General features: G+C 38.5%; 1 protein-coding gene across 4 annotated transcripts in view; it reads right to left on the bottom strand.

Annotated features, from left to right (window-relative positions):
* Positions 1-475: 475 nt before the first annotated feature.
* Positions 476-25048, bottom strand: part of TIPRL (TOR signaling pathway regulator) — a 37986-nt gene continuing 13413 nt past the window's right edge. For 3 of the 4 annotated variants that reach the window (XM_038542613.1, XM_038542615.1, XM_038542616.1), the window contains exons 4-7: positions 21677-21808; positions 11777-11872; positions 9691-9753; positions 6701-8259 (exon numbers count right to left, since the gene is read on the bottom strand). In XM_038542613.1, coding sequence (XP_038398541.1) covers positions 8116-8259; positions 9691-9753; positions 11777-11872; positions 21677-21808 — 435 coding nt within the window. In that variant the 3' untranslated portion in view covers positions 6701-8115. Of the gene's footprint in view, positions 532-6700; positions 8260-9690; positions 9754-11776; positions 11873-21676; positions 21809-25048 lie in introns of those variants that run through there. The other variant, XM_038542614.1, reaches the window with a different exon arrangement.

Genomic DNA, 25048 nt, shown 5'->3' on the forward strand with positions numbered 1-25048 from the left:
GGCTGTGTCATAACGCCCCACCTCATATTCCCTTACCTACCTGAATCCACCTACACCTGGGGTAGACATCCTCAAGTGCCTTTTCATGTGCGCATGTGTGCACGTGTGTGTTTTGGGGGCAGGGTGTTTCCTCTGCTAGTGCCCTAAATACATCATAAATAGGGAAACCCACACACCTAAAGATGTTTACTGGAGATGATACCAGGACAGGCAGATTTTCCACAAGCACCGCCTGACACTGCAGTTATAATGCAACTCACTAAAGCTCTAAAACAAGAACAGGCCTCACATTTACATGAGTATCACATCCCAGGGACAGCTAAGTGTGCACTCAAGGGAAAGACTGAAGAAAGAATTTGGTATTTGGGGAGGCCTGGGTGACTTAGCGGTTGAACATCTGCCTTTGGCTCAGGGTGTGATCCTGGGATCCTGGGATCCAGTCCTACATCAGGCTCCTTGCAGGGAGTCAGCTTCTCCCTCTGCCTAGGTTTCTGCCTCTCTCTTTGTGTGTCTCTCATGAATAAATAAAATCTGAAAAAATAATAATAAAGAATTTAGTATTTTGTGAATCACTGAGGGAAGCGAGGTAGTTAAGCATGGAAGGAAAGAAACTAGATTATTTCTGGTTTCTGGAACCTTGTTTTGATAAGGTTTATTAACTTATTAACAATTCTTCACAAAGTTACTGTGAGAAATGGCTAAGAAACAATCATGAGGCTTTAAATCACCCTCGTTGCAGTGGCACTGCTTGCTCTGCTGGTTATCCCTTTTTGAACCACCCAACTAATCCCTAGACTGTTACCACCACAGACATGACTGTCCCCACAGCTCCCCAGCCACCAGCCCAATTCTGTGAGAGCAGGTTTGTTGAAATAGTTATCTCCATGTTTGGTTTCATGGCCCAGTCTGGCTTCTGCTCCCCCCACTCCCTCAAAACTGTGTCAAAGTCGGTGATACCTCCATGCTGCTGATAGAAACTCTGTCATATTACCTTAGAGCATTCAACACAGGTGACAACTCCTTTTTAAATTTTTTTAAGATTTATTTATTTATTTGAGAGAGAGAGAGTGAGCAAGCGATGGGGAGGGAGAGGGGGAGAAAGTCTCAAGCAGACTCCCTGCGGAGCCTATCACAGGGCTCAAACCCACAACCCTGAGATCATGACCTGAACTGAAACCGAGAGTCAGACACTCTACCAACTCCTTTTTTAAAACATTGTGCTCTTTGCTTGGCTTCCATGACACCACACTCCTCTGGTTTCTACCTTCCCACTGGCAGATCTTTCTTTCCTCTCACTGCTGTGCTTTCTTTCTTTCTTTCTCTTTCTTTCTTTCTTTCTTTCTTTCTTTCTTTCTTTCTTTCTTTCTTTCTTTTTCTTTCTTTCTTTCTTTCTTTTTTTTTAGATTTTATTTATTTATTCATGAGAGACAGAGAGAGAGAGTCAGAGACACGAGTCAGAGACACAGGCAGAGGGAAAAGCAGGCTCCATACAGGGAGCCCGATGTGGGACTTGATTCCGGGTCCCCAGGATCACACCCTGGGCCCAAGGCGGCGCTAAACTGCTGAGCCACCCGGGCTGCCCTACTGCTGTGACTTTCAACGTGACCCGTGTTGGTGAATATCTCCCAGCTTCTTTCTTCAGCTCAGACATCTCCTGAACTGCACACTTCACTACCCATGAAAGCACATGTGAGCCACATACACATTGCCATGTGGATGGCCCATAGCCACTCCAGACCCAACATGTTCACACAGAACCTTCATCCCCCCAACTTGTCTTTCCTGCCTGTTTCCACTGACATCTCCCCACTTGGGGAGACAAAAATCTAAACATCCCCCTAATCCCTCCATTTTTTTCATTCCTCATGTTGAATTTATCAGGAAATCCATTAAATCCAGCCTTCAAAATATATTCTGAGTCCAGTTCTCTTCATAGGCACTGCTGCAACCCTGGTTCAAAAAGGCAGGCGAACACCTGGCTGGCTGTTCGCCTCCTCGATTGATGCTCTGCTTCTCCTCCTAACACCTTCCATCCATCCTTATGCTGCAGCTAAAGTGAATATAAGATGTAAGTCAAATCAATTTATGCTTAACTTCCCCTGTTTCTCATTGCATTAAACTCTGTCTTCCTTAAAAGAGGACTAGAAATCCCTAAGTTGTTCTCAACTGGCCTCAGCTCATCCCTTTGGCCTCATCTTGTGCTCCTTCCACTTCCATGAATATGCCAATCTGTCCTGCCTCAAGGTCTTTTCTCATACCGCTCCTCTCTTCGAAAGCCCTTTCTGCCCTGAACAAATCCCATAGGTAGATTATATTCATCATTCAGGTTGCAACCTCAGTGACATGTCCTCAGAATAGTTCCCAGACTACCTCTTCTTCTCCTTCTTTAAATGGCTCCTCAAATTTTGTGGGGTTTTTTGTTTGTTGAGGTACAATTACATATAAGGGAATTCACCAATTCAACGACTTCTGACAAATATTTGTGGTTGTGTAACCGCCACATAAAAATAGTGTATTCCATCACTTTTACCACATTTCCCTCCTACCCCTTTGTGTTCAGCAGCCTCCCTTTCTCCTGCCACCACTGATCTGATTTCTGCCCTATAAAGTGTTGCCTTTTCTAGAACGCTATTGTGATGGTTAATTTTTTGTCAGTTTGGCCAGGACACAGGGTGCCAAGGCATTTGGTCAGACATCACTCTGGGTGTGTCTGTGGGGGTGTTTCTGAAAAAGATTAACATTTGAATTGGTACACCCAGTAGAGCAGATGGTCCTCCCTCGTGTGGGTGGGTCTCACCCAGCCAATTAAAGACTTGAATGGAATTAAAATCTGAGTGGGAGTGAACTCCTCCCGCCTGTTAGGCTGGAACAAAGGTCTTTCCCTACCCTTGAAACCTAAACTGAAACATGGCTCTCCTTGGGTCCGGAGCCTGCTAGGTTTCAGACCGGAAATCACACCATTGGTTCTCCTGGGTCTCCAGCTTGCTAACTGCAGATCTTGGGACTTCTCAGTCCATATGAGTGTGTGTGTGTGTGTGTGTGTGTGTGTGTGTGTTGGCATATACACACACACATGTATGCACATATATACATATACATACATACTTCTATGGAGGAGATACATACATTGGTTCTGTTTCTCCAAAGAACCCTAATACAAGTGAGATCATACAGTATGTATTCTTGCATGTCTCACTTCTTTCACTTAGCATAATGGTTTTGAGATTCATCCACTATTAGCTATTAGTTCCATTTTATGGCTGAGTGATAAAAATGCACATACATGTGCGTGTGTATATGCCAACACACACACACACAGTCATATGGACTGAGAAGTCCCAAACTGAAGCAATTTTACATTGCTTCCAGCTTTTGGCAATTACGAATAAAGTTGTTATAAACATTTGTATATGGGCCTTTGGGTGGTCATGTTTCATCTAGGAGTAAGATTGCTGACTTGAAAGGTGAGTGAACGTTTGTTTACCTTTACGAGAAACTGCCAGTTTCCCAAAAGTGGTTGACCATTCTCACTAGCAATGTTGGAGATTCCAGCTGTTTCACACCCTGACATTTGTCTCATCCATTTTTTAATTCTAGCCATTATAAGTGCAGTAGTATCTCACTGAAATTTTCATTTGCATTTGCCTAATAGTTGATGATTTTGAACCTATTTTCATAAGCTTAATTAACATCCACAACTTTTACCCATTTTTATTTATTTTTAAAGAATTTATTTATTCATGAGAGACACAGACACATAGGCAGAGGGAGAAGCAGGCTCTCCGCAGGGAGCCTGATGTGGGGCTCCATCCCAGGGCCCTAGGACAACGTGAGCCAAAGGCAGATGTTCAACCACTGAGCCACCCAGGTCCCCCTACTCATTTTTAAATTGGGTTATGTTTTACTATTGTTACAAGAGTTATGTATTCTAGATAACAAGTCCTAGGTCACACATGTGTCTTGGAAATATTTCCTCCCAGTCCGTGGCTTATCTGTTGATATTCTTTAAGAATGTTTTTCAAAAACAAGTTTTTTTTTGTTTTGTTTTGTTTTAATGAAACCCATTTCATCAATGTTTTCTTGTAATTAGGGCTTTTTGGATTTTATTGAAGAAATCTTCACCTACCCAGAGTCCCTAAGATTTTCTGGTTTACTTCCACAACCTTTTTATGTTTTACATTGAGGTCTTGATTCATTTTGAGGTAATTTTTGTACATGCTGTGAGGTAAAGTTCAAGATTCTCTTCTTTGGATGTGGATGTCTGAATGTTCTAGCACTATTTGTTGAAAAGACTATCCTTTCTCCACTGAATCACCTTTGTATACTATTCAAAATCAATCAGATATGTATGTGTCTATCTTTTTTTTTTTTTTAGTTTATTTTTAGCAATCTCTATACCCAACAGGGGGCTCAAATTCACAACCCTGAGATCAAGAGTTGCATGCTCCTCAAACTGAGCCAGCCAGGTGTAGGTCAATTTGATTCACTATTCTGTTTAAGTGATCCCAGTGTAGGTCAATTTGATTCACTATTCTGTTTAAGTGATCCTTGTGTCAATCCTAACACAGTTGCTACACAATCTTGATTACTATAACTCTAGACTGTCTTGAAATCAGGTAATTTGAATTCTCCAACTTTGCTTTTACAAAATTGTTTTGGCTATCTAGATTCTTTGGATTTCCATACACATTTTAGAATCATCTTATAAATTTCTAACGAAAAAGCCTGCTAGGATTTTGAATGGGATTACACTGACTATAGATCAATCGGGTAAGAATTGGTGTATTAACATCTTGAATCTTTCATCCTACAAATATGGTATTTGTTTCCCTTTACTCAGGACTTCCTTAATTTCTCTCATGGGAAGTTATTTGGGATTTCCCAGATATCTTCTTGTTACTGGATTTTACTGGTTAATTGTTATGGTCAGAGAACAAACTTCATATGACTTTGTTTTATGGTCTAGAATATTCTCTACCTTGGTAAATGTTCTGTATACACTTGAAGACAGTGTGCATTGTACTGTTGTGTAAACTTCATGCCCAACCCACGGGCATGAAATTATCTATGTAGGATCCTGGGCCCAGGTTTTTCTGTCCCTCCGCCAAGGTTGGAGGATATTTGTACTCCTTCTCCAGCCATAATGGCTCCTTGCCTGTGTCCAAAGGCAGAATATTTCCCATGCCCAGAAACAAGTGGGTTTTGTCTTTATTCCTCCTCTAGAAATACTATATTTCTGCCTCTCCTCTAGTAAGGGTGATATGATTTGGAGCACCTCCCTCAGCAGCCTAAAGCTTTTGCATCCTTCACGAAAACGGTCTGGAGAAGTGGGCAGGGTTTCTCAGCAGTAGCCAAGTACCTCCTGCATGCCTGAACCACTAACAGGGACTTTCTGGTCCCCTGCCCTGGCCCAGTGTTTCTTGTGAGCACTTGGTGTAGGCCATTGGGAAAGAACTTGTGTGTGTTAAGTCCCCTTATTTGAAACTCTCAGGGATTCCAAGTTCTTAAATTCCTTTAGGAGTTTAATGTTCTAGATTATGTTTAGCTGCTTGTATAGCAGCTACTTTGTTCTTTAACCCTTCTTTCTAAAATGAAAAATGTGTGTGTCCCACCTGTTGCTTATCACCCTCTGGGATTCGGTCTGCCTTGTCCCCCAACTTCAGCTCTCTGACATGCTCAAGAAAAGCTGTAACTCTGCAGATTATCCAGCTTTTTTTCCTTGTGAAGTTAGGAGTGACAGTCTCTTGAAGCTTTCTACTCCTTGTTCAGAAGCAGAATTCTGACTACCTCTCCTAAAGGTGATTTTGTTATTTTCTGAAATCAGTATTATTTCCTTTTTTTTTTTTTAAGATTTTATTTATTTATTCATAGAGACACAGAGAGAGAATGAGAGGCAGAGACACAGGCAGAGGGAGAAGCAGGCTCCATGCAGAGAGCCTGACGTGGGACTCGATCCAGGGTCTCCCGGGTCACGCCCTGGGCTGCAAGCGGCGCTAAACTGCTAAGCCACAGGGGCTGCCCATGAAATCAGTATTATTTCCATCAGAGTTGTTAAAATTTGTAATTATTTTTACCTTGTTTCCTTCATTAAACTTTACCTCTGTGAAGACATATATATATACTATAGCTCTTCATTATTGTAATCCCTTGTACCTAGTGCAGTCAGTATTGGATACACGGCACTTCACTTAAAACTAAACGGAATGATACTAATGACAGGTATCTCTATTTTCAAAAACAACAACCCGGGGATCCCTGGGTGGCGCAGCGGTTTGGCGCCTGCCTTTGGCCCAGGGCGCGATCCTGGAGACCCGGGATCGAATCCCACATCGGGCTCCCCGTGCATGGAGCCTGCTTCTCCCTCTGCCTATGTCTCTGCCTCTCTCTCTCTCTCTATCATAAATAAATAAATAAAATTAAAAAAAAAAACCAACAACCCATCATACAGCAAACACTGGCTGATTAAAACATCCATAGAAGTACTGGCTGTAGGGAAGGCAGAGGAAGAGGAACAAGAGCCCAAAAGCTACACTGGGAGATTATATTCTGAACTATCTTTAGATTTCTATGATAATCTGACTGCAGAATCTGGCTATAATGCTGACCAAGTTCAAAACAAAGCACAAATGAAAAAAGTATACCAAACCATTTTTTAAAATTAAGCTTCAGGAAAAACGGAAATAAATGAAATAGCAAAACATAGGTCAGTAATTCCTCATTGTTTATTCTTTTCTTACAAAAAGACACTTGGAACAAATAAATATAAAACGGCATATGTCTTATTTAGCAATGGGCAAATATTTATTCCTGGGTATTCTCCACAGGAATAAACTGGAGGAGCTTCCAGAAATACACTCATCCTATCAACTTCCCATCCTCTATAAAAAAGGTCAGTTCTTTTAATTTCCCACAATTTTAAACAATGGATTCTCAAAATAAGTAATCTAAACCTGACTCAGAGACTAAGACAACTGATTCAAGTTAAGTATATATATAATGATGTTGCCCAGAAACTTCAACTAATGAATATTCTTACAAGTTTTTCATTTCTTATATCTTGTATGAATAAAGAGTCTATTCTGTTCAAATCTGCATGGCAAATAAAATACAACAGAAAGCTGAATACAATATATACACTTTTCTGCCCTAAGAGAAAACATTACATACAGGTGTATTTAATATACAGTGAACATGCCATGTATTTTCTTAAAGCCAACAAAATCCTGATTTCCTATACTTTGCAGGTGATGTAGCAGAAGGCAAACAAATACCAAAATCACTTGTGACAAAATTTAGCCAATAAATTAGATAGACAACAATATAAATTCAATATTCAATGGATTTATTCATTCCAAGGTTGCATGGAAAATGAAGTAAAAAAATGTCCATACAAGTAGAACCACACATAAGAAAAAGCACCTAAAGGTGGAGGAAGGACAGCTCTGACATCCTACCTGTGGGTGGCAAAGCACATTCAGGTGTTTCCGTGGATACACCACTTTCGGTTTGCCAGAACCCTGGATGATTCAGTTCTGTGTCTGAAATTTTCTCAAAGACTTCAAAAGCCAATTTAAATTTAGAGGGGAAATTTTTTTTTAAATTTGTTTTGGGTAAAGATCATTAAAGTATGACATCAATTTCCTAAAAGGCAACTCATGACTCTCTAGAAGTACGAATAAACACCAAAAGCCCAAAGTAAAGAGCTGGTACATCAACATGCACGAGCAGGAATCTCGTGAGAGTCAGCAGGTGCTGTGTTTCTGTGATTTACAGTAACCTCCTTGGGGCGGAAACAGTGTTTCATGATGGGTACAGACTGCACCCACTGCTCGAGAGACATACATACGTCACTACCAGTGAGATCCCACTTTGTAATAATTTAGAAATCCGAATTTAACTCCAGAAAATACAAATCTGGAATATGAACTGGAAGACAGACAGTACAAACAACAGTTGAGTGAACCTCCCTGGAACAATCCTTTCTTTTTCCTTTAAGGCTACAGAAAATCTGCACACCAATGAGGCCATTAATTCTCATAATAAAAATACCCCCTCCCCTCCAAATAGCTAAGGTCTCCAGTCAAATTCCATGGTGAATATATACTGTAGCACATTCTATTCCACAGGTCTACTTTCTTGTGAGTCTGCAGGGTTGGGATCAATTCTTTCTGGAAATAGTAGCTTCTCACAAACTGCCTCCTTTATCGGTAAATACTGTGATATTTCATTAGGTTCCGTGAAGAGGGAAGGTGAAACATGCTAGGAAACACATACAAACTAGGTTAGTACATATTCAGTTATTACACTGGTACTTTTTGGAAATGCTTTGGTTCAAGCATTCAAAAGCACACCGATTTTATTTTTTAAAGATTTATATATTTCAGAGAGAAAACTAATGGGAGGGGCAGAGGGAGAATCTCAAGCAGACTCCATGCTGAGCGCAGAGGCTGATACAGCCTGATACAGGGCTTAAACTCATGACTCTGAGATCAAGACCTGAGCTGAGATCAAGACCTGAGCTGAGATCAAGAGTCGGCTGTTTAACCATTGTACCACCCAGGCACCCCAGCACACCAATGTTAAAATGACCTGTAATATATACATTAGAAAACAGAGCATCATAAGGTATTTCTAATGATAATAAGTATCTTTTGTTACTGAATCATGCAGACCTCTTACTGAATGAGCCCCTCAAAGCTCATAGGGAGATGTTATTTATAATGCTCTCACAGATGTATTAAGAATTTAATCCATCTTGGGGTACCTGGGAGGTTCAGTCGGTTAAGCTGAGTGTGGTACCTACTTTAAAAAAATTTTTTTTTATGACACCTTCATCTAATCCCCTTTCCCTCCTGCTTTTGTACCTTGAAAGCACTAGCCTTCAGGGACACCTGGGTGGCTCAGCAGTTGAGCATCTGCCTTCAGCTTACGGTGTGATCCCGGTCAGGGGAATGAGTCCCACATCGGGCTCCATGTAAGGAGACTGCTTCTCCCTCTGCCTATGTCTCTGCCTCTCTCTGTGTGTCTCATGAATAAATAAATAAAATCTTAAATTAAAAAAAAAAGAAAGAAAGCAGTAGCCTTCACATAAAGCCCAGAATGTGGTCTACCGTGGACTCTAAGCAACTTTCCTAACGCATACAGAAATAAGCACTACAAGTGAAAAAAGATTAATAACGAATTTGCAAAAAGGTATCACTTTTGAAGCAACCTATTATAGAATCCTACAGACTTGTAGAAGCCCTTCATAAGTCCCAGAGGAGAAAAAAAAAAAAAAAAAAAAAAAGGAAATTAGGCCAAAACAAGGTATGGTATAGAATTACCACATTTTAAGAATAAAAACATAGACTGGGTAGAAATTATAGGGTGACAAAGTGTTAAATGGAAAGAGCATCCAGCTGGTCCCAGGTGCAGACCCACCACCAAAAAGTTGCATGACATAGAGTGAGTCACATTTTCCAGAATAAAATGTGGAAATTAGATCAGATAATGGTTCTGGTACCTATACCAACTGGAACTGGAACTGGTTTTGCATTGAAAGTGAGTTCAGAAAAGTTATGCTCCAGGAGGATTTATCCAACAGAGGCTTATTAGGTGAATCGATAAAATTTAGGGACACAGATTTAGATGGAAACATACAAAATGAAATATTAAAAGTCGACTTCTAAAAGCTGATATTAAATACTGTACCATTAAATTAGCAATTTTGCTCTCTCGTGATGTATATTCTCGTAACATGTAGGTCTTGTCAGCCTATGTTGAAAAATAAAAGAGGGTTGGAATAAATCTATTTCTATGGTTACAAAATCCTTTCTGTTACACAAAACTGCCTATGACAACAGGACAGGTTGCAAAAGCAGTATGGAGTCTGACAAGAATATCTAATTCTGCAGTGAGATAACGAATTCTCACCAAGAATTCTGAATTACTAATGCCAATCTCTGTAAATCAGTGATTATCATATGTAAACAGATTTAATAATTACCATATAAGAGAAACACAAGCAAGTTTTACTTTGAAAAAATATGTATATTTGCAAATGAGAAATGCAAGAGATTTTAATACTACTTAATGTTTGGAATGGCATCTTTTCCTTCAGCTGTATTATCATCTACCTTCATAATCATGGCTATTCCATGTTTAAAAAAAAAAGGTTAAACAAAATTTATTCTCTCCCATTTCTACAAAATTCTTATCAAATTCCTTATTTAATAAGTCACATATTTGGTACTTCAATTTTTCTCATTTCCAACTTTTCAAAGTTAGGTTTTAGAAAGTAATTTATTACAATTTGTTTTTTGGTGGAACATTATTCAATATAAGAAAAATCACACAAGATTAAAGTCTCTTAAAATTTTAATCAATAAATACATATTTTAATCTTTTATATTAAGGAAAGGAAATAAAAAGATTAATGTTCACTAAAAAAATCAGATAATAGAAAAGTATAGAGCAACCACAGCTTCTATAGATAATACTATCCTTAACATTTAGAAATTTCTATACAAAATTTTATATAGATTCATACTCACTTTTTAAAATTCAACACTGAGAGGCATATCTTTATATATCAGTTAAGTATTACTCTCTGCCATTAATTTTAACAGATGTATACTTTCCTATTATATGGATGTAAATTAAATAATTCATATTGGTGTCCATTCAGTGGACCTTATGAAGCTCCTTCCTTCTCTCCTTTTTGCTATTTTAAACAATAGCACTGCCATGAACATCCGTGTGTGTGTGCGTATAAAATATATACAATTGCCTGATTAATATTTGTGGATTACTATATATGAGAATGTTTTTAGGATACATTCCTAAGAAATACTGTTGATTTAAAGCATAAAATTTAGATTTCATCTTTTTCTGAGACAGAAAAATGCAGTCTATCTTTAGTACCTTGGTACCACTTTTAAAAAGATCACAGTTACCATGTTATTTCAAGGGAAAAAATCCACCTATCCCCAAGAGCAGGATTTGGGAAAACACCAATTCAACCCCATCCTATTGGGTTCAAATCTCACTTCTGCCACCTATTAACTGTAGAACTTGGGCAAGTGACTTAATCTCTTTGCTACAGATGCCTCAGCTATAAACAGAAATAATGACAGTTTTTATTTCACAGGGTGGTTATGAGAGTTCACTGTTACTATCACTGCCCTACTGACACTGGTATCTCTTCTCTAATTCACCATTCTAAATGATCCAAATCAGAGGTTACAAATCCATTCCAAAAGGACAGGCTGCTATAAGCTACTAGAAGAATTTCCATGACTCAGTTTAAGCCTCCCTTTTTTTTTTAACACTTTTTTGAAAACCTTGTATGTCAATAGTTTCTACAGATGAAGTACAGAGCTCTGAAACTTTAGAATAACTACCAAAATGATTATGTGATACAAATATCAGGAGGCCATGTGATTGGTATTTTTAATATCAAGATATTATATAAACAATACATATGATAAAGGTAAGAGTTAGGGGACAGTTTTCTTAAACACAGATCAAGTATACATGAGATTTTTTTAGAAGCATCAGACATCCCCTACTGGGGAGTGTCTTTTAGAAAACATTTTTAATTTTTAGCTAACAGAATTTTCAGAAAAGATGTGATATTTCATTAACTGGGCAGTCAACAGTAAATGTAGAACACCCAATCTTAAAGGTTAGAAGGACTGCCATAAAATATAAAGCACTATTTCATTTCAAATTCTCAATGAAACAACATGAACAAGCCCAACATCAACTAGTATATTCATTATATAAGAATAAATACCTCGTGGTAAAGTCTTGTGTCATTCATTCTGATAAGCACCCCATCGATTCTCAAGAAAAATCGCAACAGCAGGAAAAAGCTAGAAGGCATTACTCTCTGAAAAAACAGTAAGGTAGTATTTTAATGAAAATTAAATGTTATTACTCTGCTAAAAGAAAATACATTTTTTTGAAAATAAATTTTTTTCAAAGGCATCAAAGGAAGGCTGAATAAGCAGTATATAGAAATCTCTAAACTAGAGGTTCTTTGTCATAGCTTCAAATAAGGCTCAATATATTGTATTATAATATAAACATCCTGGCTTCAATTTCCTACAATACAAAAATATTTTTTAGGTCAAAAGATATTGAAGTTAAAAAAGACTTTAAAAATACCTAAGCAAAGAGCAAATTACAATGTTCACTTTAAAAACTGACAGTACTTACAGTAAATGTCAACACCGGTAATACCAAAATGAAATAACCTATTTCTTTGTCGTTGCTTGTCTCTTACTCACTTTACATTAAATAAAGAGAAAATAAAAAAAATAAAAAATAAAAGATAAAATAAAGAGAAAAGACCTTAAATGGAATGGTCTACTTCAGTGCAACCAATTAAGTACTATTTTCTACTGCCAAAGACTGGTTTATCAGATCATTATATGTTCTTAACATCTTTCATCTGTGTCATATCTACACATTTGTTTTCCAAGTGTACACAATTGAGGAAAGTGAGAAAGCCAGGGATAGCAGAGAGCATGAGGTTGGTCCTGGAGGCAGGGAAAGAGGGGCTGGATAGTGTTTTAGATCTTCAAAAAGAGTATTTTGGGGCAGCTGGGTGGCTCAGTTGGTTAGGTGTCCAACCCCTGATTTCAGCTTAGGTGATGATCTCAGGATTATGAGACTGAGACCCATATTGGGCTTCACACTGGGCATGGAGCCTGCTTAAGATTCTCTTTCCCTCTGTCCCTCCCCACCATCTCTCTCCCTCTTTTTAATAAAGAAAAAGAAGGAAAGGGAAAGGGAAAGGGAAAGGGAAAGGGAAAGGGAAAGGGAAAGGGAAGGGAAGGGAAGGGAAGGGAAGGGAAGGAAAGGAAAGGAAAGGAAAGGAAAGGAAAGGAAGGAAAGGAAAGGAAAGGAAAAAGAAGAGAACAGAAGAGAAAAATGTTTGGGGGAACCTGGCTGAACCTGGCTGGCTTAGTCAGTAGAGCATACAGCCCTTGATCTCAGGGTTATGAGTTCAAGTCCCACGTTGGGGGTAGAGATTACTTAAATAAAATAAAATAAAATAAAGGCCATTTCTTTAAAAAAAAAAATGCTTGACCATTTACTAAATAAATATTTGTCTATTAACTGTCCAGTTCTTACTATAGTAGGTCTTGAATTTATATAAATAAAAAGATACAATCCCAATCATCAGGAAGTTTATCAAAGAGGGAAACAGAGAAAAATGATGTGGTAGCTATAGTAACAGGGGTATGCACGGGTTCAATAAGCACTCAAAGAAAGAAGTACCTAAGTCGGCTGGAGAAAGAGAAGGCAGTGCAAAGTGACCATGGAAGGAAGAGCTGGGGTGGGAAGGAGAATTCCACAAAGAGGAAAAAGTAGGTATACAAAGTTTTGAGGCATCAAATAGGAAGATATATTCAGGGAACTACCTACAACTCCATACAAGCTCAGGGCAGTATTAATGAAGAATAAAGAAATAACAAGATAACCCACTAATAATAGTGGCTTTACTGCCTAGACAGTCACCAGCCACAGGCTAAGCTCTCCTTCCTTAGGACCTTTTTTTGTTAAGATTTATTTATCTGAGAGAGAGAGCGGGGGTGGGAAGGGTGGGAGGTGGGGGGTAGAGGGAGAGAGAGAATCTTGAACAAACTCCCCACTGAGTGCAGAGTCTGATGCGGGGCTCTATCCCAGGACCCTGAGATCATGACCTGAGCTGAAAGCCGAAGCTTAACTGACCAAGCCACCCAGGTGCCCTGCCGTAAGGCACACTTTTGCCAGACCTAACACTTGTCTTCAGAGCTCAGTATAAATGTCACTTCTACAGAGAAGCCTTTCCTACCATTCCATAATCACAGTTGATTTCTTGTTATCTTCTCTTCCTTATAAATTAACAGATTTATAGCTATATCTGTTTGTGGGTTTACTTGCTTACAGCCCACGTCCCTCCACTTGACTGTAGGCAACATATCAGTGAGAATATCTGTTTTGTGCCATCACTGTGTCCCTACTGCCTAGACAAGTAGCTAGTAGTAATAGCTAGTGCTTATTAGCAACTGCTAATGAGACAGGCTAGAGCTATCTTTTCTTTTTCTTTTTTTTTAATTTTTATTTATTTGTGATAGTCACACAGAGAGAGAGAGAGAGAGGCAGAGACACAGGCAGAGGGAGGAGCAGGCTCCATGCACCGGGAACCCAACGTGGGACTCGATCCCAGGTCTCCAGGATCGCGCCCTGGGCCAAAGGCAGGCGCCAAACCGCTGCGCCACCCAGGGATCCCTAGAGCTATCTTTTCTGGAAAAGGTTCAGTCATACTGCCCTCTGATAGGATTATCAACAACAGACTGAAAAAGCAAGACTTAGAATAAAGAAGATCTTGGAGGAAGAACCTGAGCTGTGACCACTTGCTGTGTCACAACAAACTGACCAGGAAGCAGATCATTACTTGACAGAGTGCTATTTGTAATTACTGGAAAGATTGGAAAGACTGGTAACATTTTTTCAGATTTCCAAATTAGCTATTAACAGTCGCACTGGGCACAACACAGGACATAAGCTGAAGTATCATTTCAGCACACAGAGGGGAGACTAGGAATTAGAAGACCAGGTTCTAGTCCCATTTCCACAATTCAACTGTATATTTTAAGTCAATAGTTCTCTTGTAGGGGAATATTTGGAAATTTTTGAGGGTGTTTTTTATCAAAATGATGAGCAATTGCAATATTTTGCAGATTAAGACCAGAGATGTTAGATGTTCTAAAATGCACAAGACAATCCTATAAACAAAATTCAATCCTGCATCCCACAAAACTTCCAAATATCTTAACCTGGCATTCATATGGGTTAAACAAAACAAAACAACATATTTATATTGATCTGATCTTGGAATTTAATTCCATTTTACATATAAATGCAAAATTCACTCAATTTCCAGGAACGCAATTACCTTGTAAATCAAGGACAGATTATACTTGGCTTTACTTGGAACTTTATTTTAGGGTTGTTCACCATTTTTTTAAAAAATCGCCATCACCAATGGCAGTGATTGTGTTATGAGAGTCACTGACTGACACCTCACACCTCTGCCAGCCTACACTTCTTGCTGTCATATTCACAGTGATTCATTATGCAAATGTAAGCCCCTGACGACTTTATGTCTTTAGTGCAGTCATATTATGCATTTACATACCAAATTACATATTTTATTCTAAATCAATTTCCCTTTATTTCTCTTTTATAATTAGGACATTATGTTAATTTATTGGAAAGAAAGTAGGTTATATTATCTATGAATTTCATTTCAAGGTAATAAAAGGGAGGGGGTGCTTAAAGTATTTGGTAAAACAACAGTGGAGCAATGAGTGTAATCAGGTTGAGAACCACTAACTTAGAGCAAATTATTAGCTAAACCACCCAAGGTCTCCTTCATCTATAAAAACAGGGGATGTGAAGAAACAATTTCTTAGGCTCTGTCTCTGTAAAATATGACATTTCAATAGGACTACATTCCAACAAAAGCTACATCTGCAGAGGCACTGTGGAATATTTTGTCCCCCAGCGATGAAAGATATGTTCCTACCTGGCATACTCGGACTCTTGGATTCTTAAGTAAAACATAGAAGCAGAAGATGGACAACATTGCCTCCTCACTCTATACTCAGAACAGAACTAACCATTAGCTGTAAACACCATTACGGAACATAATAGCACTGTAAGTATTTGGGAGATGGGAAATTTATTTCCTCTGAAACTTAAAAATTTACTTATTAGCATGAAAATAGATTTTCTTTAGATTTTTGTCAGAGGAGTCCTATCAACAGTAAACCCTACCAAGGACAGTGTATTAGAACACAAAATCCTAACCTAAAAACAAACATTACAAAAGAAGCTAATTTAGAAAAAAAAACAAAAATTAATTTCTGAAGTATCTTACAATTAGATATAGGTAATATCACTCACACAAAATTATCAAAACTCCTCAGAAACTCACTAAAGCAAATCCAAAAACATCCCAGACCTCACGGTGCACAGAACTCTAAATCTACTCTTTCTCCCTGGGGAGCTGTGCCACAAGCATTTTTCTTTTTAATTAAAATTGTCTAGGTTTCGAATTAAAAATTAAGATGGTAAAAACACTTCAAACCCTGAAACAATTAAATAAATTAAAAGCAACCTAAAAGGCTCCATCTAACAATATCAGGAATCTAAAGTAAGTTACTTTGCTTAATATAAGTAGCTACCACATTTCAGGATCGTTTCTTTTCAGAGTGTTTTATAATTACTATGGAAATTGAAAAACCAAACATTCATAAGCAACAAGCTTTACAATTCTAAAACAAGAGCTTTTTAGCGGTTTTCTGGCCAAGGTTAAAATACCAAATAAAGGCAATGAATATTATTACCATTATCCCAGATGATTCCAAGAAGGTTTTGAAAGTGAAAGATATCTATACAGTTATCCCTTGAACAACAAAGATGTGAACTGTGCGAATCCACCTATAAGCCGTTTTTTAAATAAATACCAGTATAGTACTGTAAATGTATTTTCTCTTCCGTATGATATTCTTTTTTTTTTTTTTAATTTTTATTTATTTATGATAGTCACAGAGAGAGAGAGAGAGAGAGAGAGAGAGAGAGAGAGAGAGAGAGGCAGAGACATAGGCAGAAGGAGAAGCAGGCTCCATGCACCGGGAGCCCGACGTGGGATTCGATCCCGGGTCTCCAGGATCGCGCCCTGGGCCAAAGGCAGGCGCCAAACCGCTGCGCCACCCAGGGATCCCCCGTATGATATTCTTAATAACATTTTCTTTTCTCTAGCTTACTTTATTGTAAAGATACAGTATATAACACATATAATATGCAAAATACGTGCAATCAACTGTTATGTTATCAGTAAGACTTCCGGTCAACAGTAGGCTATTAGTAGTTATATTTGGGGGGAATCAAAAGTTATACAAAGATTTTTCAACTTCTGAGGGAGGATTATTGGTATCCCCAATTCCCACACTGTTCAAGGATCAGCTGTTTATTCCATACGCCCAAACTCCTAGCCACAGGGAAAGATAAAAAGTAGTCCTTAAAATTTTATACTTATTTTTAGAAGTTCCTTGGAGAGCTCTGTTAAACTAAAAATAATGTGAGATGGTTCACATTTTATCTGAAAGCAATTGGGAAAAATGTAGATTTTAAGTCAGAAAACACTCTTTGTAAAAGGCCAATTAAGTGGCCTCAAGCAAGCTTCAGTGGAAAGCACCTAACAAGGGCTCTGGAAATGACTGTCCTACTTCATTATGATAATGTGACAGCCTGAAGCTATTAGCAATTCTCACAAACAACCAGTTCAGAAAATACTTCAGTATCAGTGTGTTCTACTACCTAGGTCCCTCCCTGGTCTGACTGGGTAATTTATACACCTAAGACTCAGATCGGGATCAGCTTCTCTATAAAACCTTTCCTGGCCTATTCTCTCCATTTCCACGTGTCTACCCAGCTTTCTAGTCAACATGCATACAGCAATTGTACTATGGATAGTCAGAGAAGAAATATTCTTTGTCCCATAGTGTTAAGGGATAACTAAATCTTGATAAATTCTGCCTAGGTAATTCTGATAAAATTCCAGGTTTGGGCATCACAGACTAGAGGCAGGCTTACCTACATCCTGTCCCCCCTTTCCTCCTATCACCATGGAAGAAACATCTCTTCTATCTAAGGCTACTCTTTCCTCCCATGATCTAGATCCTAGAATATTATGAGCCAATGCAGAGTCAAACTGATCCACTGTGATTCATCTTGGGCAAGTTACTAAATATCTCTGACCCTCCATTTCTGCTTATTGTGTAGAATTTCCGTAAGGATAAATGATCTAATATAGATAAGTATCCAACACGGTGTCTGTGAAATAATAGAAAATATATATATTTGTCTCTGCTTCTGGTGCCTGACAGAGGGCTTCTAAAACGCTTTTAAATTCTTAAGTGATAAGAGCACTTAGGAACATCTTTTGTCCTAATGAAGCAAATCTAAGTGGGCACCTGGGTCGGGGAATTGTCCCCAGGAAGACCAGGCCATGATCAGAGGCTTGGATTTTCAGTTCCCATGCTCACTTTCCAGAGACAAGAGAGGAGTTGGAAATGTAGTTAATAATTGACTATGCCTATGTGAGGAAGCCTCCATAAAATCCTGATAGTATGAGGTTCAGAGAGTTTCCAGGTTGGTGAACACATATATATACCAGGAGAGTAATGTATGCCAATTCCAAATGGGCAGAGGTCTTGCACGTGGGACCATCCCATACTTCCCATGTATCTCCCATCTGGCTGTTCGTCTATATCTCTGTAACCATATCCTTTAATAAACTGGTAAACATAAGTCAGCTTCCCTCAGTTCTGTGAGCTGTACTAGCAAATAATCAAATCCGAGGGAAGAGATGGGACACCTGGGTGGCTCAGTGGTTGAGCATCTGCCTTCAGCTCAGGGCATGAATCCTGGGGTCCTGGGATCGAGTCCTGCATTGGGCTCCCCATGGGGAGACTGCTTTTCCCTCTACCTCTCTCTGTGTCTATCATGAATAAATAAATAAAATCTTAAAAAAAAAAAAAAAGGAAGAGGTCATGGAAACCTCTAATTTGTAGCCAAATGGACAAAAGTTGTGGGTAATCTGAAAACCTACTACTTATGGCTGGCACTGAAGAGGTAGGGTTGGGGATGGTAGTCTTGTGGGTTTAAGCCCTTAACCTGTGGGATCTGACACTATTTCCAAGTAGACAGTAAGTTACATTGCAGGACACTGCACTAATGTCATAGAATTCTTGGTGTGAGGAAAAAACCTACACATCTGATGTCAGAAGCATTCTGAGTGTGAGAGTAAAGAAGACACGTAGGAGGAGAAGACCGCATTCTTCTAATCTGGTGTCTCACACACAGCTCGAAGCCTTCCTCTTACTCCCCTCCTCCGAAACCTCACTCCATTCATTTTCTCCCCTCTCTCCACAATGACTCCTTCCTGTGAGTACCTGAACATGATAGTCTTCCCCATATTTAAAAAAACAAAAAGCATGCACACCTCCATCAACCTCCTGTCCTCTCTTAGACATTTTCTGTTTCTTTTCATCCAGGGAAGGTTTTTGGAAGTTTGTCTCCACCTCCACATCTTTCACTTACCACCCTCCCCCCCACCATGTAACCTAAACTGCACTTGCCAGCATGAATAACAATATCTTACTTGCTAAAACCAATAAACAAGGTTTTCAGTCTAGTGGACACCATCCCATTCTAAGATCTCTTTACTGCATGATACTGACCACCTTCATGACCTTCTTGAAAAGCTCTGCTTCCTTAGCTTCCCAGGCACCACCATAAACTATGTTTATATTTAACGGGCTAGTCTTTGCTTCTATAGAAGAAACTTCATTTGGGGGGGAACCTGGGTGGCTCAGTCAGTTGAGCATCTGGGTCTTGATTTTGGCTTAGGTCATGATCTCTGGGTCTTGCAATCGATGGAGCCCTGTGTTAAGCCCCACCTCTGGCTCCTCCATCTGCTTATCTTCCTCCCTCTCCCTCTGTCCCTCCTCTGTCTCCTGCAAGCATTCTCTTTTAAAATAAATAAATAAAATCTTTTAAAAATAAAGGGAACTTCATCTGTTCATACCCTACCACTAAACCAGGAGCTATGGCATTTATTTATAGCACTATGGGTTAGGTTGTTAGAAAGAAACCATCCCAAAACGGACACTATTCTAATGAAATCGTTCCAGGCATTCTTAAAATACAACCCTATCTATCACGCATAACTTTTAAAATTACACAAGACAAGGGGAGGTCAAAGGTGTCTGGGTGGTGAAATCTGTTGAGCATTGGATTCTTGGTTTTGGCTCAGGTCGTGATCTAAGGTTCATGAGACTGAGCCCTACGTGAGGCTATGGAGCTCAGTGCAGAGTTGGCTTGAGATTCTCTCTCTCCCTCTGCCCCTTCCCTCTGCCCCTCCTTGCACCTGTGCATGCTCGCTCTCTCTCTCAAATAAATAAATCTTGTAAAAAAAATAAATAAAGAGTTATACAAGGTAAAAAAAAAAAAAAAGAACATGTTAAGATGATGTTAACCTTCAGTTTGAGACTTAGTCACTATTACTCTGGTACAAACATAATTTAGGCCCATCCTCTCCCACTCCTTCATCCACAAAAACACATGTGCTCCCCATATAACTACCCACTTGTATACATCAAGGAATAGCCACCTACTTGGATACAAATGCACCCAAATATAGGAACTCATAAGGAACAGTCCACATAGTCAATTAGTCATAGTAGGTGGGTAGGCAAGTGGAAAGGTGCATGACTGGGTAAGTTGGAAAAGTGAACAAATCTAAATGACAAAAGCTAAATTGGGGGGGGTTATAGGTGAACAAGGGAGTAAGGTACTAATAAAACAATTATCTAATGGTAATGATATATATCAGATGGTACAAAGAAAACTGTCACTAATTAGTTTCATGACCTTAGATAAACTAAACTTTTGGGCCTTGTCTACAAAACAAAGAAATTAAATTAACTGATTCTTTACACATTCATTATAATTCTAAAATTGTGATTGTATAGAAAAACTTGACTTTAAAACTATATTGCTATTTTGATTTATTGTTTTCATACCTTATCATTTCAATCACAACATCTACAATCATTATGCTCCAAGAACAATTGCTGATGCTGGAGCCCTGTCTTTGACAGACCTTATGGTAAGTGCTATAATTGAGGGGTTTTAAAAAAGCATTTATAGGGGTCTGGCAGAGGAAGACTTAATTCTGCCTAGGAGAGCTGCTGTGTGCCTTACAGAGGACATGACATTTTAGCTTGTCTTGAGGGATAAGGCATGTAATACAAAGTCTCAGTTGAAGTTTTTCTGTAGTGTTAGAACCCCAATTATGACCTACTTGTAAACACATAGAAGTAACTTCTAATGACCTATGTATTACTTTTTTTTAATTAATTATTTTAATTAATTTTTAAAAAGATTTAAAAATTTTTTATTTTACTTGAAAGAGAGAAAGATAGTGAGAGAGAAAGAGAGAGAGAGCAGGGGGGGAGAGGGAGAAGCAGACTCCCCATTGAGCCAGCAGGTCGACATGGGGCTCAATCCCAGGACCCCAGGATCATAACCTGAGCCAAAGGCAGATGCTTAACTCAATGAGCCACCCAGGTGCCCCTGTTATTCTTTTTAAACATGTTCCACCAATAACATTGTAAATGGAAGTGGTGTGTCCTCCAGATAGAAAAGAATACAAAGGGAGAAGGGAATTTACAAATGTCGTTTCTGGTTTCCGCCTTTGTGCTGAAGATGGAAGTGCTATTTCTGGTACACTGAAATTCTAACATCCATGGTGCTGTCTGCAGATCCTTTCAATATAATATTTCATTCAACAGTGAAAATTAAGTCATAATTTTCATTCAAGTTAAATAGTAAGCAAACTACAAAGTAGCCAGACACCTCTTAAAAGAAAGTATTCTGCTAAACTAAAGTCTTAGGAGTATACCAAGATTTTGTGAACTTTGTAGTGGATATGAAGATGTACTCTAGACACAAGTGATACTTCACATGATACCATATTAAGACAGTGTGATTCTAAGTGAGGCTTATATTTCTGACCAATGGTAAGAATGGAAGAAAGTAGTTAATTTGAAGCAAAAATCATAGTACTCACAATTTTAACACTCAGACTTGAAACTCCATGATCATGAAGTTCATCCTCAAACAGGAGAACTTCTTCAAAAAATTTAATCTGTTCTCTGGCTTTCAATTTCTCTGTATCTATATGATCTGTTGTAGGTACGACCTGAAAGAAAAAATTTAAGAAGGAACACATAAACATTTATAAAGCTAGACACAGAAGAAAAGCTTTCCTACCAGCCTTTTCTGCATAGACAGACACACAGTTCTACGTTTGGCTATCATCAGTAGACACAAAAGAGGAGCTATATTCATTCCTTGTTTCTGAAAAAAAAAAGATACTAGAGATGGCTGGAACTATAGCTTCACAAAACATAGAGTCAAAATTCATCATCTTTCATATGAGTCAAATTAAAATCAAGTGTTCTGTTGTGATTATGAGAAAATTAATCATCTGAAAATTAGTGTGATGAACTACTACTGTCATAGACATCCAAAGCAGTTTTGTGCTGTGAAAGTCCACTTTTAAAACACTGGTCTGGAACTTTAAAAATTCCCATTTGAATCTTGTTACATATTTTAGATTCCCAGCCTCGCTCCCCTGAACTTACAAATAGTACTTTAAATAATGAGGTAAATAAGAACTTTCAGAGAAATTCTGAGGGAAAAACTCCTAGCATTCCAAAGGGCTTTAGACGATGCTGGTCATTTTTTCCACTATATTATTTTGGGGCTCACAGGCACACATATTCAGAACTTAACAAGAGGATCAACAATGTTAATAAGACAGGTCATATACACAGCTCACTAAGTCCAGGTGTCTCCTAACAGCTGTAGAGTATGATCTGAGATCATTCCTTACTCCACCCAATTTCACTAAAAAATGTTCAGCTTTTCTATTCTTTGGCATAGTTGTATCATAAATAAGCACAACAATGCTTGTCAAGCCACAGGTGTTCAATAAACAGTAGCTATTATTTTACTTTACATAGTCGCCATGAGGAAATAGTTTGTTTGACTCATGGATAGCATTACCAAATGGAGAATAGTTTGAGAAAACTGAATGAGAATTAGAAGAACATGATAAAGGATGTTCAAGAGACTATATGGACTGGGGAATAGTCTAAAGGAGGGATCCCTGGGTGGCGCAGTGGTTTAGCGCCTGCCTTTGGCCCAGGGCGCGATCCTGGAGACCCGGGATCGAATCCCACATCAGGCTCCTGGTGCGTGGAGCCTGCTTCCTCCCTCTGCCTGTGTCTCTGCCTCTCTCTCTCTCTCTGTGTGACTATCATAAATAAATAAAAATTAAAAAAAAATTAAAAAAAAAAAAAAGGAATAGTCTAAAGGAGTATTATATGATGTAGAGGGGAAAGATTATGATAAAAAGAAAGTAGCAGTGTGTATAGGAGTTCCAAGAGGTGAAAAAATGTCCATAATTCTTCCATGTTCACTCACTCACAGAGAGCTAAAGCTCTCTGTAATTTTATTCCAAAATGTATCTGGAGCAGACCTGAGACTACATACAAAGGAGAAAACTGGGAGTGGGAAGGGAGATGAGGAGCGGCAATAGGGCAGCATACAACCAACGTCTTGGTCACCTGTATGTTTGTATTCTATTTAAGACAAAAGCTGGTGCTTCTAGGACTGCCCAAGAGCATAAAACTTTAGTCAATATTAAATAAACACAACTTCTTAATTCTTTACTTTTTTTTTTTTAAGACTTTATTTATTTATTCATGAGAGATAGAGAGAGAGAGGCAGAGACACAGGCAGAGGAAGAAGCAGGCTCCACGCAGGGAGCCCGATGTGGGACTCGATCCTGGGTCTCCAGCATCACGCCCTGGGCTGAAGGCAGGCGCTAAACCGCTAAGCCACCCAGGGATCCCCTTAATTCCTTACTTTTTATTTAGCTTTACAAAGGAACACATTTGTAAGATCCTCCTTATAAAAACACCTGACTTCCAAAAAATCAACCAATCATTCTATCAATTTTCTCATTAGTAAAAGGCTAATATTTCACTAGTATTTCATATATACCTTCATAAGTGACCAGTGAAAATGAATCTATAGCTTTTGCCATTTACTTTTGAAATATTCTTATAAAATATAAAGTGTAAAAATAAAATAGAAAACATTCTTATAAAATATTTGAAAGAGAAAGAAAACAATTAGATAAAACATGGGTTAGGGATACTCATTATATTTAATTCACACTATCTTCTTCATTTGTAAGAACAAATACATTTAAAACATATTTTCTTTTTCTCTTTTCTCTTCTTCAATTCTATTTATGTCCTCCCTAAACTCAGGAATCTGAAAAGAGGGAAAACCCCAAAACTAACAGCTACATTTAAAACAGATCAAACACTTCTGGCTTCTAACAATGTCAGAATAAAAAACCCAGACAAATCCTCTTGCTGAAGACAACTTAAAACCTGGATGAAAAACAGTAACTTTTTAAAAACATCAAATGGTCAAGATGCCGAAGAATTACTAGACTGAGCTCTGAAAGAGGACTGGAGCCCAGAAAAAGTGCAAGTGAGCCTGGAGTTGGTTGGTTTGGGCCTGGAGGTATCTGGAATGGCTGATCTAGGGGAGAAGCTCAGCTCTGCTAGGTTTTTGGCTCCATTGCTGCTCAATGGAAGGACCGGGGAGAATTCCCTGCGCCCCTCCCAATCTTGGGATGATACCTTCTAATGCAACACTGGTTTCACAACTTCCTATATTACCAGCCCAGTAAACTCAAATACTGGTCCCAAACCTTGGGCCAAATGTGGCCAAATGTGGTCCATCACCTATTTTTGCATGAATTGTGAGCTAAGAATCATTTTTACTGTTCTTAAATAACTGGAAAAAGCAGCTAAATTTTTTAAAAATAATATTTCATGACACATGAAATTCAAATTCATTTTATGAATATATATATGAATTCATATATATTTCACTATCTGAAACTTAAATTTCCATGTTCCTAAGTAAAAGTTTACAAAACAAAGCCCTGTCTATTAATTTACTTATTGTCTATGGCTGCTTTCAACTACAGTAGCACAGCTGAGCAGCTGTATCATAAACTCTATAAACCTCAAAATCTACAACATTTACTATCTTTACAGAATGTTTGTAGAACTATGTCCTTGACATGAATACCCTCAGATGGGGACGCCTGGGTGGGTCAGTGGCTGAATGTCTGACTTCAGCTCAGGTTGTGATCCCGGGGTCCTGGGATCGAGTCCTGCATTGGGCTCCTCACAGGAAGCCTGCTTCTCCCTCTGCCTGTGCCTCTGCCTCTCTGTGTCTCTCATGAATAAATAAATAAAATATTTAAAAAATATATATCCTCAGGTGACTGTTAGAAATGACAAAAATCTCTTCTGAGGAAAAAAAAAATCATCATCTTGGGATTTAA

Source organism: Canis lupus, chromosome 7 (assembly GCF_011100685.1).
Source record: "Canis lupus familiaris isolate Mischka breed German Shepherd chromosome 7, alternate assembly UU_Cfam_GSD_1.0, whole genome shotgun sequence".
NCBI classification, from domain to species: domain Eukaryota; kingdom Metazoa; phylum Chordata; class Mammalia; order Carnivora; family Canidae; genus Canis; species Canis lupus.